Source organism: Nerophis ophidion, linkage group LG04 (assembly GCF_033978795.1).
Source record: "Nerophis ophidion isolate RoL-2023_Sa linkage group LG04, RoL_Noph_v1.0, whole genome shotgun sequence".
Classification (NCBI taxonomy): Eukaryota; Metazoa; Chordata; class Actinopteri; order Syngnathiformes; family Syngnathidae; genus Nerophis; species Nerophis ophidion.
The window spans coordinates 45,034,503-45,053,959 of NC_084614.1; the positions used below are offsets into that span (position 1 = coordinate 45,034,503).

General features: G+C 41.9%; 2 protein-coding genes and 1 long non-coding RNA gene across 4 annotated transcripts in view; 1 reads left to right on the top strand and 2 right to left on the bottom strand.

Annotated features, from left to right (window-relative positions):
* The window catches only part of LOC133551448 (sialate:O-sulfotransferase 1-like), a 146,175-nt gene that overhangs the window by 96,024 nt on the left and 30,694 nt on the right, over positions 1-19,457 (top strand). The window lies entirely within an intron of this gene.
* Positions 11,806-15,374, bottom strand: LOC133551449 (uncharacterized). The gene is made up of 2 exons (XM_061898156.1): positions 12,922-15,374; positions 11,806-12,861 (listed from the first exon to the last, which is right to left on the bottom strand). The coding sequence occupies exon 1, from the start codon at positions 14,747-14,749 to the stop codon at positions 13,601-13,603; it is 1,149 nt and encodes a 382-aa protein (XP_061754140.1). The 5' UTR covers positions 14,750-15,374; the 3' UTR covers positions 11,806-12,861; positions 12,922-13,600.
* LOC133551450 (uncharacterized) lies at positions 11,806-17,622 on the bottom strand. Its single transcript, XR_009806499.1, has 2 exons — positions 17,482-17,622; positions 11,806-12,966 (listed from the first exon to the last, which is right to left on the bottom strand). It is a non-coding gene; the product is annotated as an uncharacterized LOC133551450 (long non-coding RNA).

Sequence of the window (19,457 nt, forward strand, 5' to 3'; positions counted from 1 at the left end):
CATGCATCCATTTTCTACCGCTTGTCCCTCAATACGTAAATAATTATAAGGACACCATTTATTATTTTGAAATACAAAATGAGGGTCCTGATCTACTAAGATCACTACTAAGATAAATACAAACTATAAAACTGTGTGTATTATTAATGGGCTTGATCTACTCAGGCTTTGTGTACAACTGATAACCGGTGCAGCCTTCCTTATTTAAAGAGGAACTGCATTTTGGGGGGAATTTTGCCTATCGTTTACAATCATTATGAGAGACAAGAAGACATAAGGTTTTGGATTTTTTGAATTGTAACATATAAAATGGTCTCAATATAGGTAGCTACCAATGCAGCTAATGGGAGCAATAAATTCTACATCTTAATCACTTTAAAAATGCATTCAAAAAATGTCAATAATACTTCATAATAAACTTGTATAATAACCAAGCTATAGCAACATTGTTATTCGTTTATTTTTTAAATGTTTTTGTCCTGTCCAGGTACTCAGGCAAATCATATAGTTGATGTAGATGCCCCTATTTGCTGTGAAGATTTACTTCACAAAAGAGAAGTGTGGGATACTTATCTTGTTGCCTTATTGGACTTTATTAAATGGATTGATATTATTATTTTGCGCAGCCGGGCCAGAGCAGGAGAGGATTGAAAGAGAAGAAAAGGGAAATTGCAGGGATAGGAGGGGCGCAGTGGAAGAGTGGCCGTGCTCAACCCGAGGGTCCCTGGTTCAATTCCCACCTAGTACCAACCTCGTCACGTCCGTTGTGTCCTGAGCAAGACACTTCACCCTTGCTCCTGATGGGTGCTGGTTGGCGCCTTGCATGGCAGCTCCCTCCATCAGTGTGTGAATGTGTGTGTGAATGGGTAAATGTGGAAGTAGTGTCAAAGCGCTTTGAGTACCTTGAAGGTAGAAAAGCGGTATACAAGTACAACCCATAAGACAGAGACAGAAACAACAACAAGCACAACAATAACAACAACAACAACAACAACAAAACAGCATCGGCAAATACGATATGTACAAATATGATAGTAAAATTGAAAGCAGAGATGCAGTTAGTGAAGTAAATATCAATAACACGGAAATGACAATGAACATTATTACACTACAAATGGAGCAATAAAAATAGCAATAGCATTATTGATAATCAATAATAACAATAATTACCTCTATCAACCATACATTTGATTCAAATGCAACAATACATATATGTAATTATAACTTGAATTACAAAATAAAGAAGATTAATGGAGGGGAAGAAAGAGAAGCGGACTTTATTAACCTTGTAGATTGTCATTGAACCTATAGGTTAAGCTTTGTCAGTGTGGCGTGTGTTACCCAGTTTCCCCTAGAGCAGTGGTTCTCAGATGGGGGTACGCGTACCCCTGGGGCTACTTGAAGGTATGCCAAGGAGTACGTGAGATTTTTTAAAAATATTCTAAAGATAGCAACAATTCAAAAATCCTTTATAAATATCTTTATTGAATAATACTTTAACAAAATATGAATCTCAGTTCATAAACTGTGAAAAGAAATGCAGCAATGCAATATTCAGTGTTGACAGCTAGATTTTTTGTGGACATGTTCCATAAATATTGACGTTAAAGATTAATTTTTTGTGAAGAAATGTTTAGAATTAAATTCATGAATCCAGATGGATCTCTATTACAATCCCCAAAGAGCGCACTTTAAGTTGATGATTACTTTTATGTGTAGAAATCTTTATTTATAATTGAATCACTTGTTTATCTTTCAACAGGATTTTAGTTGTTTTTATATATTTTTTTCCAAATAGTTCAAGAAAGACCACTACAAATGAGCAATATTTTGCACTGTTATACAATTTAATAAATCAGAAACTGATGACATAGTGCTGTATTTTACTTCTTTATCTCTTTTTTTTTTCTACCAAAAATGCTTTGCCCTGATTAGGGGGTACTTGAATTAAAATGTTCACAGGGGGTACATCACTGAAAAAAGGTTGAGAACCACTGCCCTAGGGCAACAACATTAATATATGTTTAAGGAAATGTGATTATATGCATGTATGCTTGTACAGTATGTGTATATGTATGTTTGTACAATGAATGTGCGAGTGGATGTATGACCTTTGAGTGTGTAGGTATGTACTGTATTTGTGTATGTATGTGGGAGCGTATGGATGTATACATGCAACATTGTTATTGTAAAAGCGAATACTGAGGAACTATTTTCTAGCGCAGTAACAAATCGGCATGCTTTGCTATTAAGCCGTAAAAGCCAAGTACGGAAAGGGATAAACCAGCTTCTATGTCAGTACGAAACACAATGCAATAGAACACCAATTTGTACTGACTGAAAAACATAAACAATCATTATTACAATACCTGTAAAGTATTAGTCATGTTTTGTTTGTACACAGCTAGCCAAACAGTTTATGTACTGTAGTTGTAATAACATGCATGCGTGTACCATGTACAATATTAAAGTGTGACTCACTCGTTTGGTACAGATGGCCGGGGACATTTTTTCCGGTTTATTTGGGTAAGAACTCCATTTATGACCACATTGCATTAGTCATGTTCCGCATGTATAGCGCCCAAGTCACTTTCACTCCACCCTTTCGGCTCACCCTTCCTTTGTGCTCATTCTAGAAGTAGTAGTTCATCCTCAGTAAATTCAAAAAGATAAAGTTGTGAATCTTCATTTGTCCAAATATAGTCATCTTTGTTGTTTATTACCAAGTCTGCCATGATTAGAACACACAATCACATTTGTTTCGGGAAGTAGGAATACACAGTTTTTGCCAGAAGTCGTAAATGTGCTGCTATGGAAACGGCAATCAATGCGCGGAAGAAATCAGTCAATGATTAAAAAAATTACCAAAATACTTTAAATATTAAACATATTACATATTGTTATGGACTGTCTCTTACTTCATTATATATAGACTTGCAGAATGTAAACAAAACGTTGATGAAGGGTTTTGAAGTTGTTTCAGAGGCCTTTGAAAGCTACAATGGTGATTCCCATTAGCTGGATATTTCCGGTGTTTTTGATCATCTTTAATATCCTATAAAAAAATAGATATGTGTTTTTGTATCTCATAATGATTGTGAACAATAGGCAAACTTTTAAAAAAGTACAGTTACCTTTCAAATTTGTTTTTTTGCATGTACTACGCTTTTTCACCATGGAGACATTCATTTACGGCACATTCATGGTGTGGCATTTTGTTATGTTTTAAAACGTGCAGCAGATTTTTTCTGGAGATTTTAGAAGCAGACCTGCAGTGCATCGACAATGCAACCCACTTTCTTAGCGAAATAAAGTTCCGCCCTGGCACTAAATGCAAGTATGCGCTCCAAACGCATATTGGAACTATCTTGCAAGATTTTGTTTCCATATAAATGGAAAATACAACGGCTCATTTTAGTAATAACATTGTTGTAGTATAACGGCGATATATTTTTCAGTAACGAGTAATCTAATAAATTACTGTTGCCATCGTTGCAACGCCTTTGCCGTTACTGAGAATGTGAATTGGTGCGTTACTACAGTTTGGTTGAATGACGCACTGTCAGGGCTTGGACTTTGGGGTGTTTCGGTTTCCCGAGATGTAATTAAAGTCAGATCGGACATGGCTTGGAGATAAATACATGATTTTATTTTAACTCTAACAAAAGGTACAAAACTAAAAGCGCACACAAAGGCGGAGAACAAACTTGACTAATGCAACAAAAACTAGCACTTGGGCAAAAAACTATGAACATGAAACAAATAAACACTTACTGTGACAAGTTAAAGTACCAATGATTGTCACACAAATACTAGATGTGGCGAAATTATTCTCTGCATTTGACCCATCACCCTTGATCACCCCCTGGAAGGTTGGGGGAGCAGTGGGCAGCAGAGGTGCCGCATCTGGGAATCATTTATGGTGGTTTAACCCTCAATTCCAACCCTAAATGCTCAGTGCCAAGCAGGGAGGTAATAGGTCCCATTTTTGTAGTCTTTGGTATGACTCGGCCGGGATTTGAACTCATGACCTACCGATCTCAGGGTGGACACTCTAACCAATAGACCACTGAGTAGGTGGCCTAGAACACACAAAACTCGCGTGGCAAGAAACGGGCAGCAAAAAAACTATGGCAGCATGACAATGGCATGAGTTTGATTGATTGATTGATTGATACTTTTATTAGTAGATTGCACAGTACAGTACATATTCCGTACAATTGACCACTAAATGGTAACACCCCAATAAGTTTTTCAACTTGTTTAAGTCGGGGTCCACGTTAATCCATTCATGGTACAAATATATACTATCAACATAATACAGTCATCACACAAGTTAATCATCATAGTATGTACATTGAATTATTTACATTATTTACAATCCGGGGGGTGGGATGAGGAGCTTTGGTTGATATCAGAACTTCAGTCATCAACAATTGCATCAACAGAGAAATGTGGACATTGAAACAGTGTAGGTCTTACAATAGGATATGTACAGCCAGCAGAGAACATAGTGAGTTCAGATAGCATAAGAACAAGTATATACATTAGAAATACATTTGAGTTGTTTATAAACCGGGGAGATGGGATGTGAATGGAGGAGGCTATTAGTAAAGTGTTGAAGTTGCCTGGAGGTGTTGTTTTAGAGCGGTTTTGAAGGAATATAGAGATGCACTTACTTTTATACCTGTTGGGAGTGCATTCCACATTGATGTGGCATAGAAAGAGAATGAGTTAAGACCTTTGTTAGATCGAAATCTGGGTTTAACGTGGTTTGTGGAGCTCCCCCTGGTGTTGTGGTTATGGCGGTCATTTACGTTAAGGAAGTAGTTTGACATGTACTTCGGTATCAAGGAGGTGTAGCGGATTTTATAGACTAGGCTCAGTGCAAGTTGTTTTACTCTGTCCTCCACTCTGAGCCAGCCCACTTTGGAGAAGTGGGTTGGATTGAGGTGTGATCTGGGGTGGAGGTCTAAAAGTAACCGGATTAGCTTATTCTGGGATGTTTGGAGTCTAGATTTGAGGGTTTTGGAAGTGCTGGGGTACCTTGAGGTGCAAGCGTAATCGAAGAAGGGTTGAATGAGAGTTCCCGCTAGAATCCTCAAGGTGCTTTTGTTGACCAGAGAGGAGATTCTGTAGAGGAATCTCGTTCTTTGGTTGACCTTTTTGATCACCTTGGTTGCCATTTTATCACAGGAAAGATTAGCCTCTAGAATGGAACCTAGGTAGGTGATCTCATCCTTCCTGGTGATAACAATGTCACCCACTTTTATAGTGAAGTCACTGACCTTCTTAAGTTTGATATGGGACCCAAATAGGATGGATTCCGTTTTACCTAAGTGTATGGATAGCTTGTTGTCAGCGAGCCAGGTGCAAATATTGAGGAGTTCAGCACTGAGGATTTGTTCCACCTGTGACTTGTCCTTGCCGGATACCAGCAGGGCCGAGTCATCCGCAAACAGGAACAATTCACAGTGGCATGCTGATGGCATGTCATTCACGTATATTAGGAACAGTAAAGGTCCTAGTATACTCCCCTGAGGGACTCCACAGCTTACTGAGAGGGGAGGGGACATGGTGCCGTTCACCTCTACCACCTGTTTCCTCCCCTCCAAGTAAGATTGCATCCAGCTTGATGAGGTTTCGTCGAATCCGATTGCTCGGAGCTTATCCAACAGTATAGCATGGTTAACGGTGTCAAAGGCCTTCTGAATGTCCAGCATGACCATGCCGCAGTATTTGCCCGCGTCCACCTCATGTTTGATGTGGTCGGTCAGATAGAGAAGGCATGTGTCAGTGGAGTGGTTAGTTCTGAAGCCGGATTGGAATTTGTACATTAGTTTATTAGTAGCAAGGTATCTATCAACCTGTTCATAAACTATTTTCTCCATTACTTTTGAAATGGAACTGAGAATAGAAACAGGTCGGTAGTTACCAGGTTCTAATTTGCTTCCTTTTTTATAAAGGGGGGTTACTCTTGCTATCTTGAAATCCTTGGGTACTTGGCCTTGTTTGATTGAGAGGTTTATTATATGAGTGATTATTGGGGCAATGGTGGTGGCAGAGTCCATGAGGACCATGAGTAGTAGGGATATCAGATAGCATGGGTGGCCAGGAGGTAATGTCGCCACCTGACTGCCTGATTAGTGACAGGTGTGCGAGTGCAAAACGTGAGACTTGAGAAACTAATGAGTAGTCATGGAGACAAAACAAGCAAGAGTACATAACCAGGAACTAAAAAGAGTCCAAAAAACAAACAGCACATGGCCAAACAAAAACATGATCAACAGACACGACAGGCGCAAAGGGTGGAATGGAAGTTCAATTTCTCAGCTAAATGTGTGGATTTATTCCACGCCGTAATATGTGAGCAGTAAAGAGGGCACATTTTATTTTTGACACCATCAGTCGCCGAGTCATGGTGACATCTACAGAAGTGAGCTATGTGTATTTGCTGCTTTTACCGCACTCGTAAACAAATTATGATGAAGACATGCATCGTAACTCTGTTTCACAACAAACATACATAAATTATTTGCCAGGAAAGTAGGATAAAATATGTTTTTAAGTTTTTCAGAAACTTTGAGGCATGATGCAGCGGACCTGATGATGAACTAGTTTGAGAAGAATGTTTTCTTATAATTCAAGGGATTACTGTACTTTTCAGTTTTGTAAAAAATAACTATTGTGTGCGAAGCCCAACCTTAGGTTAAATTTAATTCAAGAATTAAGCCATCAAGTTATGCTAAATGTTGTGATGGTTGATAAAATGTGGATGAAAAATAATTTATTTTACTTATTTTACTTGTAAATTTTATTGCACTTCTTAAAGGCCAAATGCTTTTTTGTGTCATTTTACCCAAGTTTACATTTAATATTTAATGTTGTTACTTTGGGGCGGTGTAGCTCGGTTGGTAGAGTGGCCGTGCCAGCAACTTGAGTGTTCCAGGTTCGATCCCGGGTTCCGCCATCCTAGTCACTACCGTTGCGTCCTTGGGCAAGACATTTTACCCACCTGCTCCCAGTGCCACCCACACTGGTTTAATTGTAACTTATATATTGGGTTTCACTATGTAAAGCACTTTGATTCACTAGAGAAAAAGCGCTAAATAAATATAATTCACTTCACTACTTTACAAAATATTTTTGTACACATTTTTATTTCTATGCACATGATATGGCACATTACAATCTATTGAGTTCAGATAAAAGACAAATGTTGTAAAATACTGTATACAGTGTTATATAAACATACAAACCCTGTTTCCCTATGAGTTGGGAAATTGTGCTAGATGTAAATATAAACGGAATACAATGATTTACAAATCCTTTTTAACCCATATTCAGTTGAATGCACTGCAAAGACAACATAGTTATTGTTCAAACTCATAAACTTTCTTTTTTTTGCAAATAATAATTAACTTTGAATTTCATGGCTGCAACACGTGCCAAAGTAGTTGGGAAAGGGCATGTTCACCACTGTGTTACATCACCTTTTCTTTTAACAACAATAAACGTTTTGGGAGCTGAGGAAATTAATTGTTGAAGCTTTGAAAGTGAAATTCTTTCCCATTCTTTTTTTATATAGTGCTCCGGTCGTTCAACAGTCCGGGGTGTCCGCTGTCGTATTTTACGCTTCATAATGCACCACACATTTTCAATGGGAGACAGATTTGGACTGCAGGCAAACCAGTGTAATACCAGCACTCTTTTACTACGAAGCCACACTGTTGTAACACGTAGCTTGGCATTTTCTTGCTGAAATAAGCAGGGGCGTCCATGATAACGTTGCTTGACAGCAACATATGTTGCTCCAAAACGTGTATGTACCTTTCAGCATTAATGGTGCCTTCACAGATGTGTAAGTTACCCATGCCTTGGCCACTAGAACACCCCCATACCATCACACATGCTGGCTTTTATTCTTTGCGCCTAGAACAATCCGGGGGGTTCTTTTCCTCTTTTATCCGGAGGACACAACGTCCACAGTTTCCCCAAAAGAATTGAAATGTGAACTCGTCAGACCACAGAACACTTTTCCACTTTGTATCAGTCCATCTTAGATGAGCTCAGGCCCAGCGAAGCTGGCGGCGTTTCTGGGTGTCATTGATAAATGGCTTTCGCTTTGCATAGTAGAGCTTCAACTTGCACTTACAGATGTAGCGACGAACTGTATTTAGTGACAGTGGTTTTCTGAAGTGTTCCTGAGCCCATGTGGTGATATCCTTTAGAAATTGATGTCAGTTTTTGATACAGTGCCGTCTGAGGGATCAAAGGTCACGGTCATTCAATGTTGGTGTCCGGCCATGCCGCTTATGTGGAGTGATTTCTCCAGTTTATCTGAACCTTTTGATGATATTGTGGACCGTAGATGTTTAAATCTCTGAATTTCTTGCAATTGCACTTTGAGAAAACGTTGTTCTTAAACGGTTTGACTATTTGCTCACGCAGTTGTGGACAAAGAGGTTTACCTCTCCCCATCCTTTCTTGTGAAAGACTGAGCATTTTTTGGGAAGCCGTTTTTATACCCAATCATGGCACCCACCTGTTCCCAATTAGCCTGCACACCTGTGGGATGTTCCAAATAAGTACAACTTTATCAGTATTTATTGCCACCTTTCCAACTTCTTTGTCAAGTGTTGTTGGCATCAAGTTCTAAAGTTAATGATTATTTGCAAAAAAAAAATGTTAATCAGTTTGAACATCAAATATGTTGTCTTTGTAGCATATTCAATTGAATGTGGGTTGAAAATGATTTGCAAATCATTGTATTCCATTTATATTTACATCTAACACAATTGCCCAACTCATATGGAAACGGGGTTTGTATTTGACATTAAAGATGTAATAGCGTTGTGGAAGACTCTTGCTTCTGGGTTTTTCGGATCACCAAGCACCGACATGACAGGCTCTTCCAGGTTCACAACAATGTTTATTTTCAATAAATTGTGTATGTTGTGCTTTTCAGCAATTGTCTTTCGTGTCTGTCAATCTCGCTCTTGCTCTCTCTCGTGCTCCAACTCCAACTCTCTTCTCCTCCCCGGCCGCTGCCTTTTAACAGAGCGACAGGTGATTAGATAATTGCACCTGTCGCTGATCTCGAAGCTGGTCCTGGCACAACCCGTTTGGATGCAGGTCCGCAGGCTACGCCCCCCTCCACAAACGTATAAAATAACAAAATGAAAAATAACGTCTCAGTTACGTTGCTGAGTAACTAGTTGCTCTTACAATGAGGTAACTGGGTTGATAACGCAATTACTTTTTGGGAGAAGGAATTTGTAACTAAAACTAACTACTTTTTTAAGGTAAAATGACCAACGCTGACAACGGCTCTAAAAAAAAAAAACCTCTAACATACACTAAAATGCATGTATTAAATTTGTTTATAAATTATAAGGCCCGGGCAATCGACTCCTATCTCACTGTCATTTCTGTGTAAATGCCAGTGTGCACGCCCTCTCTTGACATGCTAAATAAAGACGCAAAAAAGCTCTCGCCGAACAATTTCAGCCTTAAAATATCACACTGCGTGTGCTAAATAGTTGCATTTGCGTTTTCTCCTCGCAGTATAAACAGACTAAAGCAGGGGTCGGGAACCTTTTTGGCTGAGAGAGCCATACAAGCCAAATATTTTTAAAGTATTTCCGTGAGATGCGTGCATTTTTTAAAAAGACCAACATTTTTAGGGTATAATAAGTCCCTTATTCTTTTGGGGCGGCATAGCTCGGTTGGTAGAGTGGCCGTGCCAGCAACTTGAGGGTTGCAGGTTCGATTCCCGCTTGTGCCATCCTAGTTACTGCCGTTGTGTCCTTGGGCAAGACACTTTACCCACCTGCTCCCAGTGCCACCCACACTGGTTTAAATGTAACTTAGATATTGGGTGTCACTATGTAAAGCGCTTTGAGTCACTTGAGAAAAGCGCTATATAAATATAATTCACAATTCACTTCACTAATAAAATGTTTATTCTGAGGCTAACCAATAATAAATAAAATACTTCTTACCATTAATGCGACTTCTTGAACAGGTGCGGTAGAAACCGAATGGATGGATGAAAATGCATGAGAATGTTTTATATTTTGAACGTTATTTTTAACACCGTGATTACCAGCGGAATTATTCATTACTTATCGTGTTAAGCAATCTCAGCAAAGCTTTATCTGAGAGCCAGATGCAGTCATCAAAAGAGCCACATCTGGCTCTACAGCCATAGGTTCCCTACCCCTGTACTAAAGGGTCGTAATAATATGAGGTAAAAAGGTGGTATTTTTTAATGAGAAAATGTCGCAATTGTATCCTGAGATGAGGCTGAGATTATGCTTCTCAAAGAGGTTACTATAAATCAACAATGCCACAGTTTTACGAAGGAAAATATAGAAAAAAAAATAGTCATTACCAGACTAAAGTCATCATGCCACAGGAGAAAAAAAAGAAAACTTTAACCTTAACCTTAATATATACGAAGACTTTTGAGAATATTGTCAAGTTATACAATACGCGTTGTAACATTACGATGTTTTTCTCCCTCTGAAAAAAATCACAAATTGGAAAAAAATATACAGAAAAAAGAAAGTGTCATTCAGGCCGCTTCTGTGTCGTCATCCTGCTCCTGTCCTCCAGTTTTGTTAATATTAGCTATATTTTTTTGGTTAATCAATAGGATCCTCTTTTCTTTTACATCGTCATTGCTTCCCTTTGTCTTTTTACTATTTCTTTAATTGTTGCGTGTTGTATCACCGCATGGGCCAGATAACTCGTGTGGGATTTAAAACCTGGACCACTTAGAGCAAGTAGACTGTGCTGCATTCATTTACCTAAGAACTGTAGCGCTTGGCAATACCAACACTTGTTGTCCCTCACTTAAATGTGTATTGATTAGTATAAATAGATATTTCAGAATGTGTACCGGACCAAAGGTACCGTACTGAAAAATATATGTACCCTTAAGCCCTTACTAAACATGCAATCATATCAAGGTGCAGGACACTTTTCTTATTTATTTATTTATTTTTTAATACAGTTAATTCAGATGTACCTTACCACCACCAGGTGTGAATGTAGAGTGAATGAATGATGGGTTCTCGCTCCTCTGTGAGCGCTTTGAGTATTTAATAGATCTAATATCCATCCATCCATTTTCTACCGCATGTCCCTATCGGGGTGGCGGTGGGTGCTGGAGCTTATCTCAATTGCATTCGGGCGAAAGGGGGGCTACACCCTGGACAAGTCGCCACCTCATCACAGGGTCAACATAGGTAGACAGACAACATTCACACTCACATTCACATACATTTGAGCCTATGTAGTGTTGCAAATCAACCTATCTATATACATCTATCCATCCATCCATTTTCTACCGCTTATTCCGTTTGGGGTCGCGGGGAGCGCTGGTGCCTATCTCAGCTTCAATCGGGCTGAAGGGGGCGTACACCCTGCACAAATCACCATCTCATCGCAGGGCGAAAACAGATAGACAACATTCACACTCACATTCACACACTAAGGCCAAATTAGTGTTGCAAATCAACTTATCCCCAGGTGCATGTCTTTGGAAGTGGGAAGAAGCCGGAGTACCCGGAGGGAACCCACGCATTCACGGGGAGAACATGCAAACTCCACACAAAAAGATCCCGAACCGGGGATTGAACCCGGGATTGAACCCAGGACTACTCAGGACCTTCGTAATGTGAGGCAGACGCACTAACGCCTCTGCCACCGTGAAGCCCCTATATACATTGTTGAGACGCATTTTTAGTGCCGTCTCACCCGGGCCGGGAGCAGGAAAACAATTCGAAGAGGCAGGAGTTGAGTCAAGTAGAAGTATTTTATTGAACGCAGTCTGCAGAGAGCGGAGATCGTATAGTACACTTGAACAGTAGTACCAGGAAAACCCAAAGCGATTTGTCTGATAGTTTGTTGTACAGCAGCTTATATACACTGTGCTAGTAGTTATCTGATTGGTCAGTCTACTGACTGACGTCAGTTGCTATGTGTCTCGTGTCTAGGAAGTACTCTTGGTTTCCTGTTAAGTTGGTTGTTGCTCAAGCATCTGTTTCCTGTATGTGCAGTGTTTGCTTGGTTTCCTGTTATTTTCGTTATTGCTCAAACATCTGTTTCCTGTAGGTGCAGTGTTTGGCACACTGAGTCAATTTGAGGTCAGGACGTTTCCTGTTTTGTTTGGTACACTCTGAACTCTCAGACAACTCTGAACTCTCAGACATGAAGCTGTGTACACTCATTAATCCCCCTTTTGATCTCTAATAGAGATCACAAATCAAAACATCGTATAATATGTACTTAAAAATTCGACTAAGTACTAATACTTAGTGGCACCTTAAACTTGAGTTGTACCCGTGATGGACAGATGTATCAGGGCCCAAAGAAAGACCATGAGTACCCCAAACCAACAGAGAATAAGGAGGTCGATGGTTGTCACGATCTTCTTGGTCCCTCGACGAATCTGGTTGGTGGTTTGGCACACCACGTGTAGGAGAGGAGCGCTATTTCACCTCCTCCCACAGGGATTTTGGGTAGACTACCTCACCCTGATGCCACCAGGGGATTATTCTGCCCCTTGTTGATTGGTGGTCTTCTCCCGTTGTTGTTGTTCACGTAACTCGGTACGTGTCTCTCCCAACGTGCGTGCAGGGGCGTCCGCCGCTGCACACTGGCTCCAGTGGAACCACGTGTCTCCCTTGCCGTTCAGCCGAACAGCATGCGAGGTGCGTTCAGTCACTCGATATGGACCCGTCCACCTGGGTTCGGTCCACTTTCACTTGAGCACCTTCAGTAGGACCCACTCTGTGCTTGGTGGGGTCGCTGTGTCTTCCTTGTTTCTCTCCCCCACCTGCTTGGCATACTCTGCAACAAGGGCTTGTAAAGCATGGAAATACTGCGTGTGGGTTAATGACTGATCATCACCTTTGATTCCAATAAGCTTGGACTGGGGCCCTGGAAACCTCCTGCCTGTGGTCAGCTCAAAGGGAGTAAAGGCCGTGCTTTGGTTTATTGAGCTTCGAACAGACATGAGGGTAAGGGGTAGCGCATCTAGCCAATTCATTTTGGTCTGTGCACAGATTTTTGCCAATTTAGATTTGAGTGTTTGGTTCATTCTTTCAACCTTTCCTTGGGATTGTGGGTGGTAGACCGAACCAAACTTGTGTTTCAACCCCAGGATTTCTTCAACCTTTTGCAGATCATGGTTTTTGAAATGTGTACCATTATCTGATCGGATTTTCTCAGGAAAACCATGTCTGGGGATATACTGGTTTACCAAAAACTTCACCACTGTCTTACTGTCTTCCCTTTTTGTAGGGAGTACCTCTGGCCAACCTGAATACGCATCCACACATACCAACATATACCTGTACCCTTTTACTGAATTCACCATATCTGTGTAATCTATGATGATTTATTTCCCTGTTTTCGTCTCGAGAGGGAAACGTCCAGGATGCGGTCTGACTGTTGGTCGTGCATTATACATGGTGCATTCAGGGCAAGTATGTACATGATATTTACACATATCTTTCAAAAATGGGTGCCACCAATTTCGAGGTTTCTCTGCATCTGTGCAGCCCCGACATGTCCCACTCCGTGCGCCTCAGTTAGTGCTATGTTTTTTATTCCAGGTGGTTGCACAATCCGTCAAAACATCCTTTAATACCTGATTAAATAGGCCAGGGGATAGAGCAAATCCCTGAGGAAGACGAGAATAGGTCAGTTGGACCCCTCGGTAGGTGAAGGCAAAAATGTTTCTACATTCTTCGGCTAGTGGTAGGCAGAAAAATGCATTAGCGAGGTCGATACAGGTGAACCATTGGTGGCGAGGATCAAGATTAGTCAACGCAACGTAAGGGTTGGGAACTGGGATGGTTTGCGTGCATAACGCAGAGTTAATGGCCCTAAGATCATGAACCATGCGATATTTACCAGTGCCCTTCTTTTCAATGAGCCATATGGGAGTGTTCCATTCCGAGGATGTTTCTACCAACACCCCCTTTTCAAATAGACCTTCAATGGTATCTGCAATGCCGATTTCGGCGTCTTTTTTACTTGGGTATTGGGGAACCCACACTGGGTTGTTATTTTTCAGCTTGAAAGTAACTGGGGGGCAGTCGACTAGGCCAACATCCGTGGGCCCAGTGGACCATAGTGAGTCAGGCAGTGAATCTAACAACAATGCTGCTTCGGGGTGATCTGTTTTCTCTCGACCATGGTGGCGGGAGATTTGAGCGTGTTCAAGGAGAGCGTGGTCAGTGCAAGAAACCTGTATTTTGTAGATTTGAGTTGCGGGTGAATACCACAACAAAGAGCCAACCCTCTGCCAATCAGTTTGCAGTTGTGCTGTTTTAACTATAGAACCCAGCTCTTTGGCTTGGTGCTCTGGATGTAAGGCTAAAGACACATGAGGGGAAGCCTCGTCACTCATCATGTACCACTGTAGTTGTTCTGGGGTGAGAGAAACTTCTGCCGCTACACCTATGGGAGCCACATAAATGTTATTAGTGGAAAGAGCACAATTAGTTCCCTCTATGTCCCTGCTAAACTGTTCCTCATACCACTGTGTATCCTCTCTATCATAAAACAATGTCATATGAGGAGGGTCAGGAGGGGCCACATAGGGGTGTATTTGGGAGATCCAGGGTTTCCAAGTCAGGTAAGCCGACAGGATTCCACCTTTATCACTAGTTTCACTGTGTAGGAGACCCCAGTAGATGTCAGTCGATCTGTCTGCAACTGGCTGAATCATGTATTGGCTTGAATGTGAAGACTCAATACTGGCGCAGGGTAGAGATGTTCCATCAGGGAATGAGACTGTTAGTCCGTCAGGCGAGCAGAGAATAGTAGCCCCAATCGAGTCAGGAGGTCTCTCCCCAGCAGGTTGGAAGGTACCTCAGGGGAGTAGATGAAAGGATGCAACACAGTCTGATTGCCAAGCCTTTTTGTGAGAGGCTTGGTGTAAGGCAGCGTAGTAGGAACCCCAGAGAAACCCATGACTGTTATGACGTCTGATGTAAGCAGCTTCTTTTCCACAGTCTTGATAGTGGAGACGGTAGCGCTGGTATCCACTAAGAAAGGCAGCAAGTCCTGATTTACTGTCACTGACAGCACCGGTTCTGCCGTAAGGTGCTGTTCAGGGCTTGTCTGTGGGGCGTGTCACTCAGTGTCTTGCCACAAGGGGAACTGTGGTGCGGGTCCTCTCCCTTGAGACTGAGGAGGGTGTGTTCCTCCCCGGTTCTGAACTCCTCCTCTCTGTGGAAACCCTCTTTGTGACTGAGCAGGGTTATATGGGCACTCCCTCACCCAATGGAAGGAGTCCCCACATAGGAAACAGCCTTGGTTTCCTCCTTGAGGCCTTCCCCCGGAAAACCCTCTCCTTCCTCCACCCCGTGGGCCTCCCCTTCCCCTATTTTGTCCTCCCCCTCTTCTGAAATGTGGCGTCCCAGACTCCTGAACGTTATCGCCGTCCCACTGCTGTACAGTTTGAGACATAACCTTGACCTGATCTTTCTTGCCCTTCTTTTTGTCGTTTAAGTCATCTTTAGCTTTGGCTAGTTGTAATTTCAGTAATTGTGCCTGCAAATCTGCTTTGTCTTTCTCATCTTGTTGTGTTTTGTCTTGAGCCGTGGTAAGGTGATGAACGAGATGCTTCTCCCATGTACAAAGTTGACATCCTAACATGTCAGGGTTACTTTTCATGGCTGTTTGCACTGACTCAGGCACTCCACTCAGAACTGCTTGTTGGAACCACTCGGCCTGTGACCCAGTGTTACCGGGGCACTGGCCGGTTTGATTGGTCCAGGCCTCTTTGGCTTCACATAAAAACTGCCTGGGGTTTTGTTTGGGGTCCCATCTAATTTTAGGCATAACGGCTGAATTAGGCAGTGGGAAATGACTATGCATTGCAGCACCAAGAGCAGTGCAGAGTTGGGTTATTCTGACCTCATCGGACAGTGTTAGAGTTTTTGCGTCCGTCTCTACATCTCTAAGATTAGTCTGGGTCATGCACCGAGCAGCAACAGCGCGGAAATCTCCTAATGCCAGAGTGTGCCTCTTTCAATGTAAAATGTGGGATACATGCCGTGGGTTGGAGGCGCATAGGGTGGAGGACATGTGGGGACATGAGGTGCAGTTACCGATTTGGAGTGAAGCTCCTTTTGGTGCAGATGTTTGGTGCTTTGCCAGCAGATCAACAGTTCAGCCCACTCCCGTCGCTCCTCTCCCAGTCGCGCTCCTTTTTCCTCCAACTGGACTTCTGCAACAAACCTGCAATCTTTCCCTGCTCTTCCACTTCATCTCTCTTTACAGCGGCTGTGTTCATCTTATCAAGTATCAATTGTCCTAAGGGCCCTATATGTTCCAATGTTTTCCCCATGTCCTGAATAAGTTGTTCTAATTTTTGTTTTGCTTTTGTTACTTTCTTCTCTTTATCTGTTGACTTTGATGTAGCAGCTAGGGCATTAGCTGTGGATCCAATTTGGGTCAATAGGGTGACATATGGGCTGACCGGGCCCCATCCATCATCATCTATTTCTCTATCAAACTCTCCTTCCATTTTTTAACTAGACTCTGAGCTCCGCAGTTTTATTGCGACAACAATCTTCCCGGAGATAGCTGCGTTAGCCCACTGCGGTTCTCTGAGAGACAAGCTTCTAGGCCGGCCCTAAAGGTCGGTCCGGTCTCCCACTGGGTGTCCTATCACAAGAACCACAGCGTTTACTCCAAAGATAAGATGTCTCGCTTATCAACTGGGTGATTTAGCCCTCGCTGCGTGTCTGTTGGTCAGATATGGACGGTTTTCACCGCCCACCCTGCCCTAAACTGTAGCGAATGAATGACGTTCGTTTACACCGTTAGGTATCCCGTCAGTTCATCAGCCGCAGACCCAGCACACAACGAGTATTCACAAAACGATTTACTCAGAGTCTTATTCTCCCCACTTCCCTTCTTACCTCAACAACACTTAAAATACACACACAAAGTTAGTGTCATATACACATTCGATACCCACACAGTATTTTCTTTAGCTTAAAGTTGTGTTATCGAAAGACTACTCAGTCTCTGTTTTCAACTGCAGTTTCCTTCGACTGTATTTTTCTTCTCCCCTCATTTTTCCCACGTAAAACAACCTATTTTGTTGTTTTGAGGAGTTTTATACAGCGATATTTCAATCCCTCCAAGGTTTATAAACCTATTTTCCCAAACGTTTTTGGAGTTTTCATATCGTAACAACAACTAGAATTTAGGGACCTCAACCCCCGGGTCTCTAACCCAGCCGCGGTACTAACCGCTCCTGGACCCCGTCGGATCTCAGGTGGAGTTACGCCACTCTCGAGGTTACTGTGTATTCCTCCTGTATCGAAGTTATTTACACTTCTACTGACTCTTTTAGTTTTTATGTTTTCTTACAAGTACATAGGACAGGACACTATTTTAGTAGTTTCCAATATGCAGAATTTGTTTTAACAGGTTTTTGCTTACCTTATTTGTAAGTGCCGGCTAGTGTCTTTGTCCTTTGTCCATGAAGAAAATGTTTAGGTCCGAATGGTCCTCTCGATGTTCTCCTCACAACTCCCTGTATCCCGGAACGAGCCCCCAAATTGTTGAGACGCATTTTTAGTGCCGTCTCACCCGGGCCGGGAGCAGGAAAACAATTCGAGGAGGCAGGAGTTGAGTCAAGTAGAAGTATTTTATTGAACGCAGTCTGCAGAGAGCGGAGATCGTATAGTACACTTGAACAGTAGTACCAGGAAAACCCAAAGCGATTTGTCTGATAGTTTGTTGTACAGCAGCTTATATACACTGTGCTAGTAGTTATCTGATTGGTCAGTCTACTGACTGACGTCAGTTGCTATGTGTCTCGTGTCTAGGAAGTACTCTTGGTTTCCTGTTAAATTGGTTGTTGCTCAAGCATCTGTTTCCTGTATGTGCAGTGTTTGCTTGGTTTCCTGTTATTTTCGTTATTGCTCAGACATCTGTTTCCTGTAGGTGCAGTGTTTGGCACACTGAGTCAATTTGAGGTCAGGACGTTTCCTGTTTTGTTTGGTACACTCTGAACTCTCAGACAACTCTGAACTCTCAGACATGAGGCTTTGTACACTCATTAACATCTAGTCCATTATAACTATTATTATTATTAACTATATCCTATGGACGCAAAGGGCATATAGTTTCATCTCTGACAAATTCTATTAATTAATGATGTCAGGTAAATTCAAATATGTGTAAACATGTGGACATTGGAGCACCCTGGTGGAAGAGGGGTTAGTGCGTCTGCCTCACAAGACGAAGGTCCTGGGTAGTCCTGGGTTCAATCCCAGGCTCGGGATTTTTCTTTGTGGAGTTTGCATGTTCTCCCCGTGAATGCATGGGTTCCCTCCGGGTACTCCGGCCTCCTCCCACCTCCAAAGACATGCACCTGGGGATAGGTTGATTGGCAACACTAAATTGGCCCTAGTGTGTGAATGTGAGTGTCAATGTTGTCTATCTGTGTTGGCCCTGCGATGAGATGGCGACTTGTCCAGGGTGTACACCGCCTTCTGCCCGGTTGTAGCTGAGATAGGCGCCGGCGCCCCCCGCAATCCCTAATGGAATAAGCGGTAGAAAATGGATGGATGGATGTGGACATTGGGTGTTAAAGATATAGGGGTCGACCGATTATCGGCCGGGCTAATTATCAGCGCCGATATTTATAATTTGGATTTATATTGGCATCAACCTATTTTTTTATCAGCATCGGCTTTTATTTATAAATATATATGTATATGTATAAGTATATATATATATATATATATATATACATAGTTTATATATATATATATATATATATATATAGTTAATGAACATTACTGTTTTACCTCTATTATCACCATTACAATAATTTTAAATGTAACAATCATCAAATAAGCGGCTGCCTTTTTCTAATCCATTTAAAACATGTCATTTTGGCTCAGATGTAGACTCGCCTCTCTGTCTGCACCATCTGATTGGTCACGCAAACCATGCACAGGTAAGAGGCCGAGCCAATCAGAAGCCAAGGTCTTTTGCACGGTTCTGAAACATACGGCATAGAAAATAGTGTGGAGCAACCCCGGTGGGTGTACGGATGTGTTGAAGGCACGTAAAGACAACTATCTCTTCTGAAATTGTAACATCCCAGTCCTCCACGTGTCACAACGATTAGTAATTTTACTGTGAACAGAATGCCGTAAAAACTCCATGGACATAAGCGGCGGCTGTGCTAGCTCATAGTACATCACAACCTCACTGAACCACTTGAAAGAAAGCTTCAGAATATATTGATATGGAAAGAGACTGTTGGAGTATAACCGTGTTTGTGTATTTGAGAGAGAGTAAAATACTAAAACCAAATTATGTCTGTTTTATGGCGGGGACCAATGAAGAGGATAGATAATTGTATTAAAAGCACACTTGTCATGCAAGATTTATACCCCCCA